The 13,233-nt window shown below is 44.0% G+C and overlaps 1 protein-coding gene across 1 annotated transcript in view; it reads left to right on the top strand.

Annotated features, from left to right (window-relative positions):
* Positions 1 to 11,782, top strand: part of odad3 (outer dynein arm docking complex subunit 3) — a 65,819-nt gene extending 54,037 nt beyond the window's left edge. The window contains exons 10-13 of the mRNA XM_059992189.1: positions 6,118 to 6,274; positions 6,921 to 7,076; positions 7,534 to 7,618; positions 9,837 to 11,782. Coding sequence (XP_059848172.1) covers positions 6,118 to 6,274; positions 6,921 to 7,076; positions 7,534 to 7,618; positions 9,837 to 10,054 — 616 coding nt within the window. The 3' untranslated portion in view covers positions 10,055 to 11,782. The remainder of the gene's footprint in view (positions 1 to 6,117; positions 6,275 to 6,920; positions 7,077 to 7,533; positions 7,619 to 9,836) is intronic.
* The last annotated feature ends 1,451 nt before the right edge of the window (positions 11,783 to 13,233 follow it).

Here is a 13,233-nt window from a genome sequence, read left to right as displayed (position 1 = left end):
TAGTACTTTTGCTTAACCAAAAATACTGTGTATCTAATTAACAATTGACCTAGCCATAATTAATGCTTGTGGAAGAGACGTACAACTTTCTTCTATCCTTGCAGGAGGATTTCCCTGCATTACTTGGCTGTAATTTTTAAGAACATGCCTCCTAGTCTTAGAAGCTCCAACCAGGGGACTGTAATTTCTAGCTTACCATCTAATTATATTTTATTAATAGCTTTAAAGCTTCCATAATCTTCAATAGGTAGCAACATCATGATTTCTCTGGTGTAACTCCAGTAAATTTATATCCATATTCTTCCAAAGCTGTAGTGCCCAAAGTATTACAGCTATAGTTTAATCAGAACTTTACACTCAGTGGCCACTTTATTAGGTACCCCTTGCACCTAATGAAGTGGCTACTGAGCTTATGTTTGTGGTCTTCTTCTGTTGATGTCACATGGGGACAGGAGGCTGGACCAAGTGCAGGATGCAGGCACTGAAGTACTAGGGGCAGGACAGGAATAACTAAAGGATAGAACCAGATGGGGAGACCAGGGCATTCAAAAGAGACAGGGCATGCTAGGTAATCCTGGGGTTCAGAGAGAGTCCGTGGCTAGGCTGGATCCCAGAGTCCATGGCTAGGCTGGAGAGCCCCCTAGGCAGCCACATATTCCTGGGCAGGGCCACCTCCAGGCAGGAACACAGAGGCCCAGGCAAGACACAGGACACCTGGGCAGGTAGCAGGCACAACCCATCAGAGGTGAGGGGTAGGAAGGGGACAGAGTTCCCCCCACTAGGCAACAGCAGTCCAGTCTGCTACCCAACAGAGGCAAGGGATCAGAAGGAAACTTGGTCCAGGGTGACTACAAGGCTGACTCACAGAACTTGAGGATGAAGCCAGGACAACCAGAACAAACAGAGCCAATCAGACAAAACACCTCAGAACATGGCAAACCAGCTCATACAAAACAACCCCCCACAAAAAGAGTAAAGTGTCTGCATATGGTCATAGCCAAACTGAGAGTAACTAGGCTTCACTGCTAAGGAAGCCAGAGGCTTCAATAATTGTATTTCCATGCCTTGAAACAGGGCACTGAGGTTAATTCACTTAACCTTAAAGACTTTATTCAAAAATGACACGGCTTTCAATAGCCCCAGGAAGCAAAAACAGGCATTTTCAGCCTCTGGGTACATCATTGGACAAATTACATCCACTATACTGTAAATTCCAATGATTTTTCTATAACTCGGTCACATTTTAATGATCTTGATGCATAAAGCGCCGCCAACTCTCCTTGGAAATTCATTGGTTCTAGTTTCACATCAAATTGAAAGTACCCTAATGTTTTTTTAAGTCAAAACTGAGTAAGCTGACATTTGCCTGCAAATGATATCCATTTGTCAGAGTTTCATCCAATCAGCTGACCCGTTGCATTTTGTACAGCCATCCGTGTTGCTAACAGTGTCACTTCGTGTTACTGGTAAACTTGGATTGGATACTTGGCTTTCTATCCTATCAGATGTAATCTATAAATATGCTGAGTTAACATTACTTACCAATTGAGTACCTGCCGCTGTGCTTTCTGCTGTTTAGCTAACCAAGTGAATGATTGCCTTCAGTTCCATGAGGTTTCACTTTGGAAAATCCTGGGAACTATAGACCAGTGAGTCTCACATCAGTTATAGGGAAATTGCTGGAAATTCTTAGGAATAGGATACATGAACACTTGGAAATCCATGGCCTGTTTATTATTTATTGTAATGCCTGCACTGTTTTTGTGCACTTTATGCAGTCCAGTGTAGGTCTGTATTCTAGTGTAGCTCTCTCTGTGTTTTTTTTAATTACGTAGTTCAATCTAGTTTTTTGAACTGTGTCATGTAAACCACGGTCCTGAAAAACGTTGTCTCATTTTTACTATGCACTGTACCAGCAGTTATGGTCGAAATGACAATAAAAGTTGACTTGACTAATTAGGGAGAGCCCACTTTGTTCGGGGCAAGTCCAGTCTTACCAACTTGATTGAGTTTTTTGAGAAGGTGACAAGAAAGATTGATGAGCGTAGGGCAGTGGATGTTGTCTATATTGAGCTTAGTAAGTTGTTTGACAAAATCCCTCATGGGAGGCAAATCCAGATTAGGATGTATGGAGTCTGCAGCAAATTGGCTGTTTGGATTCAGAACTGGCTTGCACATAGAAGAACAAGGGTAGTAGTTGAAGGGACTAACTCGAGCTGGAGGTCAGTAATTAGTGGTGTTCCACAGGGATCTGTGCCGGGACCCTTGTTGTTTGTGATGTATATAAATGACCTGGATGAAAATGCAGATGGGTGGGTTAGGAAATTTGCAGATGATACCAAGATTGGTGGAGTTGTGAATAGTGCAGAAGACTGGCAAAGAATACAGTGTGGTATAGATCAGTCGCAGATGTGGGCTGAGAAATGGCAGATGAAGTTTGACCCAGATACACGTGAGGCACTGCACCTTGGTAGGGTAAGTGCAAGGAGACGGTACAGTGTTTAGGGCAAGACCCTCAGCAATGTCGTGAAACTTGGGGTTCAAGTTTATAGCTCCATGAGAATGGCTACACGGGTCGATTGGGTAGGTAAGAAGGCTTATGGAATGCTTGCTTTTATTTTTTGAGGCATTGAGTTAAAAAATCAACTTTATAGACCTCTGGTTAGGTCGCATCTGGAGTATTGCATACAGTTTTGGTCGCCCCTGCTATAGGAAGGGTGTCAGGGATTTGGAGAGGGTGCAGAAGAGGTTCACCAGGATGCTGGCGTGAGGGGCTGGAGTAACTTGGGTTGTTTTCTTTGGGGTGTCAGGGCTGAGGGGAGATCTGATAGAGATCTACAAGGTTTTGAGAGGCATGGATAGAGTGGACAGAGATTACCTGTTTCTCTGTGTCGAAATGTCTAATACCAGGGGGCATGCATTGAAGATCAGAGGGGTTTCAAAGGGGATGTAGGGGGTAAGTTTTTTACTCGGAGTCATGGATGTCTGGAATGCACTGCATGGTAAGGTGGTAGAGACAAATACATTAGTGGCTTTTAAGATACGTTTGAGAGCAAAAGCATAGCAAGGGATAAAATTGGTCCTCTTGAAGATCAGAGTGGTCGGCTATGTATGGAACCAAAAGAAATGGGACAGATATTAAATGGGTTTTTTGCATCTGTATTTACTAAGGAAACTGGAATGGAGTCTATGGAAACAAGGCAAACAAGTAGGGAGGTCATGGAACTTATACAGATTAAAGAGGAGGAGGTGCTTGCTGTCTTGAGGCAAATCAGTAGATAAATCCCCAGGACCTGACAGGGTATTCCCTTGGACCTTGAAGGAGACTAGTGTTGATATTGCAGGGGCCCTGGCAGAAATATTTAAAATGTCGATATCCACGGGTCAGGTGCCGGAGGATTGGAGGATAGCTCATGTAGTTCCGTTGTTTAAAAAAGGCTCAAAAAGTAAGCCGGGAAATTATAGGCCGGTAAGTTTGAAGTTATAGGCCGGTAAGTTAGTAGGTAAATTATTGGAAGGAGTACTAAGAGATAGGATCTACAAGTATTTGGATAGACAGGGACTTATCAGAAAAAGTCAGCATGGTTTTGTGTGTGGTAGGTCCTGTTTAACCAATCTATTAGAGTTTTTCGAGGAAGTTACCAGGAAAGTGGGTGAAGGGAAGGCAGTGGATGTTGTCTACATGGACTTCAGTAAGGCCTTTGACAAGGTCCTGTATGGGAGGTTAGTTAGGAAGATTCATTCGCTAGGTATACATGGAGAGGTAGTAAATTGGATTAGACATTGGCTCAATGGAAGAAGCCAGAGAGTGGTAGTGGAAGATTGCTACTCTGAGTGGAGGCCTGTGACTAGTGGTGTGCCACAGGGATCAGTGCTGGGTCCATTATTATTTTATTATTTGTCATCTATATCAATGATCTGGATGATAATGTGGCGTGGCAAATTGGATTGGCAAATTTGCTGATGATACAAAGGTTGGAGGTGTAGTGGACAGTGAGGAAGGTTTTCAAAGCTTGCAGAGGGATTGGACCAGTTGGAGGAATGGGCTGAAAAATGGCAGATAGAGTTTAATGTGGACAAGTGTGAGGTATTGTACTTCGGAAGATCAAACTAAGGTAGAACATACAAGGTAAATGGTAGGACACTGAGGAATGCAGTAGAACAGAGGGATCTGGGAGCACAGATACATAATTCCATAAAAGTGGCGTCACAAGTAGATAGGGTCGTAAAGAGAGCTTTTGGTATATTGGCCTTTATAAATCAAAGTATTGAGTATAAGAGTTGGAATGTAATGGTGAGATTGCATAAGACATTGGTGAGACCGAATTTGGAGTATTGTGTGCAGTTTTGGTCACCTAATTACAGGAAGGATATTAATAAGGTTGAAAGAGTGCAGAGAAGGTTTACAAGGATGTTGTCGGGACCTGAGAAACTGAGTTACAAAGAAAAGTTGAATAGGTTAGGACTTTATTGCCTGGAGCGTAGGAGAATGAGGGGAGACTTGATAGAGGTGTATAAAATTATGATGGATATAGATGCAGCCTTTTTCCACTGAGGCTAGGGGAGTAAAAAAAAAGAGGTCATGGGTTAAGGGTGAAGGGGGAAAAGTTTAAAGGGAACATTGGGGGGGCTTCTTCACACACAGAGTGGTGGGAGTGTGGAATGCGCTCCCAGATGAAGAGGTGAATGCGGGCTCATTTTTGACATTTAAGAAAAACTTGGACAGGTATATGGATGAAAGGGGTTTGAAGGGATATGGCCAAGGTGCAGGTCAGTGGGACTTGGCAGAAAAATGGTTTGGCACAGCCAAGAAGGGCCAAAAGGCCTGTTTCTGTGCTGTAATGTTCTATGGTTCTGTGGTTTAGATAAGCACGTGGATATGAGAAAGATGGGGGATACAGACGGTGCAGGTAGGAGGGATTAGTCTTAGGGAGTTTTTGATTTACTTTTCCACTGGCTGAGCACAACGTTGTGGGCTGATGGGACTGTTCCTGTTCCAGGTTCTATCCTTCATGACAAACTTTGACAAACAGTTTTAAAAGGTAAACGGTTGGATAAGTGTGCATAAATAGCATCCATAGATATTCCCCTATCCACTATTTTAGTTAGTTATTCAAAGAAATTCAATCAGGTCTGTCTCTGAGTAAAAATAAAATTCCATGTATTCACTTCCTGTATCCTTAATAATGCTCTGACATTCACTGAAACAGAAATTAGGCTGTATTTTCCCCCACTTGCCTTTCTAAAATAAGATCTGATGATTGTCTCCATCAGATCTTAAGGAGCCCACATATTTGTTAGAAAATTCAAGTCAAGTCAAGTCACTTTTTATTGTCATTTCGACCATAATTGCTGGTACAGTGCACAGTAAAAACGAGACGACGTTTTTCAGGGCCCTGGTGTTACATGACACAGCACAAAAACCAGACTGAGCTACGTTAAAAAAAACACAGGAAAAAAAAATACACTAGACTACAGACCTACCCAGGACTGCAAAAAGTTCACAGAACAGTGGAGGCATTACAATAAATAATAGACAAGGCAACAGGGCAGTAAGGGGTCAGTTGTAGTCCCGCCCCCCACCTCAGTGGAAAAAAGCCTGCTTGCATCTACCCTATCTATACCCCTCATGATTTTGTATACCTCTATCAAATCTCCCAATCTTCTACATTCCAAGAAATAAAGTCCTAGCCTGTTTAATCTTTCCTTATAACCAGAAGAGGGGGAGGGCCTGAAGGAAAGAGCAAATTGATTGGTGAAAGTTATAACAGGTTGGAGAAGGGGGAATCGAATTGCAGAGGACAAAAGACCATTGAAGAAAGGGAAGGGGGAGGAGCACCAGACGGAGGTGATCTACAGGGAAGAAGTGAAGGCGTGAGAAGGAAACAAAATGTACAGATTTTTCAGTTTAATCTGAACAGTCACTGGTGCTTCATATGGACATCAATCCGACTCAAAACTATAACTTGATGGTTATTTCATATTTCTTCCTTACAGTCAGTATATTGAACTGTAGAACGGTTGTAAGGAAGATTAGAAAGAGCCTGTTTGTTGGACTGGGACCCTACCCTTCCTGATCACTTAACGCTTCCACTTTTTTTCTGGTTTTTGACACAGTGAGCAGAAGCTGTTAATGGAGCTGCAAGCACACCTGGAGGATGAGCAAAAACGACGAGACAAGCTACTGGAGGATCTTGAGTACATCAGCCGGATCACTCTGTCTATTAAAGCTGGCATGGAGCATCTCTCTGAAAAAATGCAACATGTGGAAGTCGTAAGTGATGCCGTAGTGGGACGAATCATCACACCAGAGTATTTCAGAGAGTCAGGAAACTCATCTAAGTATCGCAGACAGAGTTATTGGATGCATTCTACAGTGTTCATCCCAGAGGAAGACCAATGGCAAACCTCTTCTGTAGAAAAAAATTGCCGAGAACAATCACGGTCATGAGTAGACCATAACTGCCTTCGTGATACGACAGGGCACATAATGATGATGAGTGTTCTGGAACTGACTAATCTGATTGATTTCAGACAGGGACTTCAGAGCAACTCAGATAGGGAATAATCTGATTAGTTCCAGTGTGTTCTAGATGATCAATTCCATTAGGGAATTAATCCAGACAGAGTGTAATTGATAAATTACAGATATTCCAGGTGCATAATCAGTTCCATTCCAGACAATGAGCACCTTCTTCCAAAGTATTCTAAACATGGGAATAATCCCATTGATTTCAGACACTGTATTCAGGAGCAATCTGGTGAATTCCTATTATTAGTGAATATTATGGTGAAATCCAGATTATTTGATCCAGGTTGGCATTGTATTGGAATAATCCTGCCAGTGCCTGCATTTGTAAATGCTCACGTTACTGTTCGGCTGCAGATTGACATGTGACTAAAGCGTTTACTTTGTGCAGTCGCAGGATAGCATTCCCGCTGTGGTCCTGAGCCCCGGCTCAGATGAGTACGTGCTGGACCTGCTGTCAGCAACCGAGGCTAAGCTGCTGCAACTCCATCAACAGCTCAGTACGCTTGACCGGAACAACATGCTGCAGTTGATGGAGGAGGATGAGGTGTGAGGTCATTCAATCTTTTCACTAAGTGATTGGCAACCCGCTGTTCCCATTCTCTATTTTGGATGGGTGGAGGGGGCAGTAATGAGAAAGAGGTATATACATCCAGTTCCTTGGGGCAAAGGGTAATATGTCCTATTTATGGAAAGGAGGTGTATATCTCACCACTGCGCTGGAGACTTCTCATTAGTAGAGATGGAACAAGACCTACAATACTCAGGGGATAGGGATCTATTTACTTGGAGATGATAGGTGTGCGCCTAACTACTAGAAAGAAAAAGGGTAACAAGGATATGCTCCATTACTTGGGCGGATGGGGGAGACTCTGGGTGGGATTGCCAGGAGGGGGTGTGGGTCGGGAAAAGCCTGGGTAAATCCCCAGTGATTGTCGGTTCCTGTTGTCGACCCATTTGCTGGCAGTGAGTTGGATGTTGACAATATTATTTTTGTCTTTCAGTTCCACGCCAGTGTGGAAGGCAAACTCCCTCCCTACAATATGCGGGTGAAGCTACCTGTGGCTCAAAAGCTTGATGTATACGAGGGTGAGAATCCACATTTAGGTTTTTTTAATCACATTATTTACGGCACATCGTTTCATTAGCTTTATAAAACTAAAGTTCTGTTTCATTTGCTTGGCTGTAACCAACTGTATATTCTAACTGTGAGTGTCAGTAAATCGTTCAGAAAAAGCTTTGAAAATGAAATAATCGAGGAATCAAGTTGTAACAGAAGAATGCTTCATAATGAAACAGGGATCCGATATTCCTCCTACCTCTGTCTGATCTAGACCTTCCTATAGCTTCACATTACTTCCCTACCAGGAGAGAACAAACAAAACCAGAACAAGTTTCTAAATTTGTCTCTTTTGCAAAGGCAGAAATTGAGCATCTGCCCTGCATCCAGCAACAGGTATAACTCCCATCGCCAACCTACACTTTACCTGGATCCTCAGTAGCTCACATCTGCTCCGAAAAGGAATATGACACTCTTTGACAAAACTGAGTAAAATAAAGTATTGCAAGTATTTCACAAACTCTTGTCTAGTACAGGGGTTCCCAACCTGGAGTCCATGGATCTCTCAGTTAGTGAGACCGTAAGACCATAAGGTATAGGAGCAGAATTAGGCCATTTGGCCCATCAAGTCTGCTCTGCCATTCCATCATAGCTGTTCCGTTTTCCCTCTCAGCCCCAATCTCCTGCCTTCTCCCCCTAACCCATCATGCCCTGACCAATCAGGAATACATCAACCTCTGCCTTGAATTTACCCAGTGACTTGGCCTCCACAGCTGCCTGTGGCAACGAATTCCACAGATTCACCACTCTCTGGCTAAAGAAATTCCTCCTCATCTCCATTCTAAATGGATGTCTCTCTAGTCTGAGGCTGTGTCCTCTGGTCTTTGACTCCACCATCATAGGAAACATTCTTTCCACATCCACTCTATCGAGGCATTTCAAGGTTAGTGGTTGGGGTCCATGGCCTAAAAAAAGTTGGGAACCCCTGCTATAGTAGCAAGCCTGAGACTCAGGATCAAACAGCCTCAGGTGCTCTCTCTGTGCATTGTGGGTTTTTCCCTGTGATTTTGTGGGTTTCCTCAGGGTGCTCCAGTTTTCTCCCACATCCCAAAGACATGCAGGTTGGGAGGTTAGTTGGCCCCAAGTCTGGAAGCAAATAGTGGTATCTTTGGGGGGGGGGGGAGGGTGATGACAAGGGATTAATGTGCGATTATTGTGAATGGTTTGTTGGTTTGTGTGAATTCGGTGGGCTAAAGGACCTGTATGATGGTTTGTATGAACTTGGTAGGCTAAGGGACTTGTTTGATGGTTTGTATGAACTCGTTGAGCTGAAGGATCTGCTTGATGGATTATGTGGACTTGGCGGGCTAAAGCATTTGTTTCCATGCAATATGACACAATGACTTCTGTTTTACTACTCTGTGATTTCACTCTTGGAAAAAATGTTGTTCTGCACTTTCTGAAGTTTAGAAAAAACAGGAAAACAAGAGGTAATGTTATTAGAGCATGTAAGATTCTGACAGTGCTTGACGGAGTGTTTGCTGTGGAGATGTTCACCCGTCAGGGAATTTGGAACTAAGGTACATAGTCCTATACTGATAGGATATCCTTTTAAGACTGAAAGGATATCCTTTTAAAACTGAAAGGATGAGGAATTTTTCTGAGGGTTGTGGGACTTCCCCGTTCTGTAAGCTTTGAGTATATTTGATAGCTGAGATATGCAGTATTTTTGAACCAAGGCAGTTTAATAGTTATGGGGATCAGATTGAAAAGCAAAGAAAGGGCTAATTATCAAATCAGCCTTGAGCTTATTAAGAGCAGCTTGAAGTGTTTATGTGCATCCAGTTGTGTTGTCTTTTGTTCTGTCTCTCACTCTGTGACTGCATCTCCCTATCTTCATATTTCTCTTCCTCCCTTTCCTTCTCTCTATCCATCTCCCTTACTCTCTCCCTCTCCTCTTTCCCTCTCCTTCTGCCTCTCTCACTCTCTCCTCTCTCTCTCTACCCTCTCTCACCACTCTCTCTCTCTTTCTCTCCTGTCATTCTCTCTCCCCACCCCCTCTCCCGCCCCCCCCCCCTCGCTCTCTCCCCCCACATCCCTTTCTCTCTTTCTCCCCCTCCCTTCCTTCTGCCACAGGATCTCTGCATGCCTGCTTCTTTGCATTTCTCCTCCACCATCTCTCCTTTTGGAATTTTGAAGGACCCCCTATCTCTCAGTGATGAGTAACCGAAGGATTTCCTATTGCAGGTGCCGAGGATGATGATGACGACAATGATGACACTGATGAAGATAATGACAGTGGAGACAATGCTGGTGACATTATCACAAGGGCAATGCTGAAGCGACAGTCACAGCAGATTGTTGATTGGAAAACCAAGAGGAAGTCTCGCCCCAAAAGGAGGAAGGCAAAACACAGATCGGCTCACGAAGGAACCCCTCTGCCTCGTCCCATCCTTGTTCGCTAGTCCCGCTGTGCCTCTGGCTCGCAGGTTGTAGGTAGCTTGTAACAGTCCAAGAAGGTAGCCAGAGGAACTGAGTGACGGAGGATTTGCAGCATGTGGTAATTTGAAGCAAGCAGTAGATTAGAATCCCGTTGGAGTCTGTGCAGCAGACTCAGAGTTTTTTACTTCAGCCCACACCAGGAAACACAATGAGGTCATCGCTAGTGGGAAAAAACTTCAAAAGTACCAATTCTGAAACAATAGTAAATTCTGCAAATTTTCAGTAGAAACAATTTGCATTTGAGTGAGAGAGTGGTATTTTAAAGATCTTTAATCAGAGGCTAAAGGACCTACTCTTCCCCCATTATTTCAGTACAATGTAAATGTTAAATGTTAAGGGTGAAGATCAGACAATATCTTTTGTCTAGTTTAAAAAAAAGGATCAGAGAAAGGGCCTGCAAGGTGGAGTAGACTTGAACTAATCAAATAAATAATTTCAAACTTTGTGAAGTTTATTGGAGATCCTGATCTGGATACCAGGGCATATGCAGTAGATAATTGGAGTTTGCAAATTTCAGCCCTATAGTGGCTTTTAGTTGATATCCTCCATTAGCCCACCTCATTCCAGTTGCTACTGAAATCTGTCATAAAAATTCTTACCAGATTTGACAGGGTGGATGACCTAAAATGCTGGAAAGAGTGAGCAGGTCACAGCATCATAATGATGGTTAGAGTGAGATGCTGCCTGGTATACTGAGTATTTATAACCATTTCTATTTTTAGTTCAGATTTCCAGCTTCTGCATTTTTTGTTTTGATTTGAATTTTATTGACAGGGTTGATGCATTAGGGTAATGTTTTCTCTGGCTGGGTGGGAAGGGCAGGGGCAGGACTGAGGTTCAGAACAGGACTAGGCTAGTAAGGACAGGAATGGGAAGAAATGTATTCATTCAGAACTCAAGGAGTGGATGCTCAGTCAATAGGATCAATGATTCAAGTGCTTCCATTTCATATCAGAGAATGTATACAGTGTACAACCTGAAATTCATACTCTTCACAGCCATCCACAAAACAGAAAAAAAAAACCCAAGGAACGAATGACAGAAACATCAGAACCCCAAAACTCCCCCCGTCCCCTCCCACACACGTATCAGCCTGCCCCCCCCCACTTGCTCCAGCAAAAGCACCGACCCTCCCTCCTCCTCCTCCCCTGCCATGCAAGCAATAGCAAAGCCCCCAAAGAGACGTTGGTCTAGAGTCCAAGCCAACATTTTGGTATCTCAGGTAGGCTCTCTCTCAATAGTGAGGGAGAGAGAGGGACCACTCCTGCGATAAACGAGAGTGGGAGACCAGCCCCTTGCTGTGGCAACGTTACAATCTTCGGCATCACTTCAACGTTACGATCTTCTGCTTTGCTTCTCTAAGTCCCCTCACTCGAGGGCCGACAGGCTCTCGCACACCATCAAACGAGCAAGAGAGGCTATGAAGGGAACTGACAGATGTCAACCAGGCAACAGAGGGAGAGAGAAGACGCGAGCGGAGGGAGTTGGTCAACTACCAGAAGGAGTGGACGGAGTGTGGGTCTGAGGATCCACGATGCTCAGACGAGGTCAATGGGGAATGATTGGACAGAACCATGAGCTCCAACGTGCATGTTAGACCGTTTCATGTGATTGGGCCCTTTTTCTTTTTTTTGTTTCTTTACTAACCTATAGTCAAATTAAGAATTATAAAGCTCAATCGTTCAGTTGCATATTGTGTACTGCTTGTTATTTTGTAGTACTGATTTGTAACAAGGGAACACATCACATAGCATCTACCCAAACAGGATTTCTTAAGTTTGGCCGGGCCGGGTACTGTCTTCCCCTAGATTAAGCCGCTAGCCAAACCTGAGGGTCACACTAGATGATGGAATGCCTTCGAGAGACTCCCTTTTGGTATCTCATCAGCCCCTGAACTCTTTCAGAGGAGGATGAACCAAATTCTAGAGGGACTGGAAGGAGTAGTCTACCGTATGGACTCATCTTCGGAGGCTTAACTGAGGAACATGACGAAAGAGTGGAAGCTGCCTTGGAGAAACTGAAACAGGCTGGAATCACCCTGAACAAAAAGAAATGCAAATTTTCAGAGTTGGAGGTGAGGTTCTTAGGCCACCAACTATCCTCAGAGGGAATGCAAACAGATTCAGACAAATTGGCAGGAGTTCGGAACATGGAACAACCCACAGATATATCAGAGAGCCACAGTTTCTTTGGCATGGTAAACCAGTAAAGTTTACCATGTTCTGGATTCAGAACTGGCTTGCCCACCGAAGGCAAAGAGTGGTTGGGGTCATATTCTGCATATGGGTCATATTCTGCATGGAGGTTGGTGACCAGTGGTGTATCTGGGACCCCTACTCTTCGTGATTTTTATAATTGACCTGAATGAGGAAGTGGAGGGATGGGTTAGTAAATTTGCTGATGACACAAAGGTTGGATGTACTGTGGATATGTAGAGGGCTGTCAGAGATTACAGCGGGACATTGATAGGATGCAAAACTGGGTTGAGAAGTGGCAGGTGGAGTTCAACCCAGATAAGTGTGAGGTGGTTCATTTTGGTAGGTCAAATATGATGGCAGAATGGAAAGACACTTAGCAGTGTGGAGGTTCAGAGGGATCTTGGGGTCCGAGTCCATAGGACACTCAAAGCTGCTGCACATGTTGTCTCTGTGGTTAAGAAAGCATACAGTGCATTGGCCTTCATCAATTGTGGGATTGAATTTAGGAGCCGAGAGGTAATGTTGCAGCTATATAGGACCCTGGTCAGACCTCATTTGGAGTACTGTGCTCAGTTCTGGTCACTTCACTACAGGAAGGATGTGGAAACTATAGAAAGGGTGAAGAGGAGATTTACAAGGATGTTACCTGGATTGGGGAGCATGGCTTATGAGAATAGGTTGAGTGAACTCGGCCTTTTCTCCTTGGAGTGACGAAGGATGAGAGGTGACCTGATAGAGGTGTATAAGATGATGAGAGGCATTGATCGTGCGGATAGTCAGAGGCTTTTTCCCAGGGCTGAAATGACTAGCACAAGAGGGCACAGTTTTAAGGTGCTTGGAAGTAGGTACAGAGGAGATGTCGGGGTTAAGTTTTTTACACAGAGAGTGGTGAGTGTGTCGAATGGGCTGCCGACGACAGTGGTGGAGGAGGATACGATGGGGTC

The sequence above is a fragment of the Hypanus sabinus genome, chromosome 16, assembly GCF_030144855.1.
Source record: "Hypanus sabinus isolate sHypSab1 chromosome 16, sHypSab1.hap1, whole genome shotgun sequence".
Taxonomy (NCBI): domain Eukaryota; kingdom Metazoa; phylum Chordata; class Chondrichthyes; order Myliobatiformes; family Dasyatidae; genus Hypanus; species Hypanus sabinus.
This window is presented reverse-complemented; position numbering and strand designations above follow the sequence as displayed.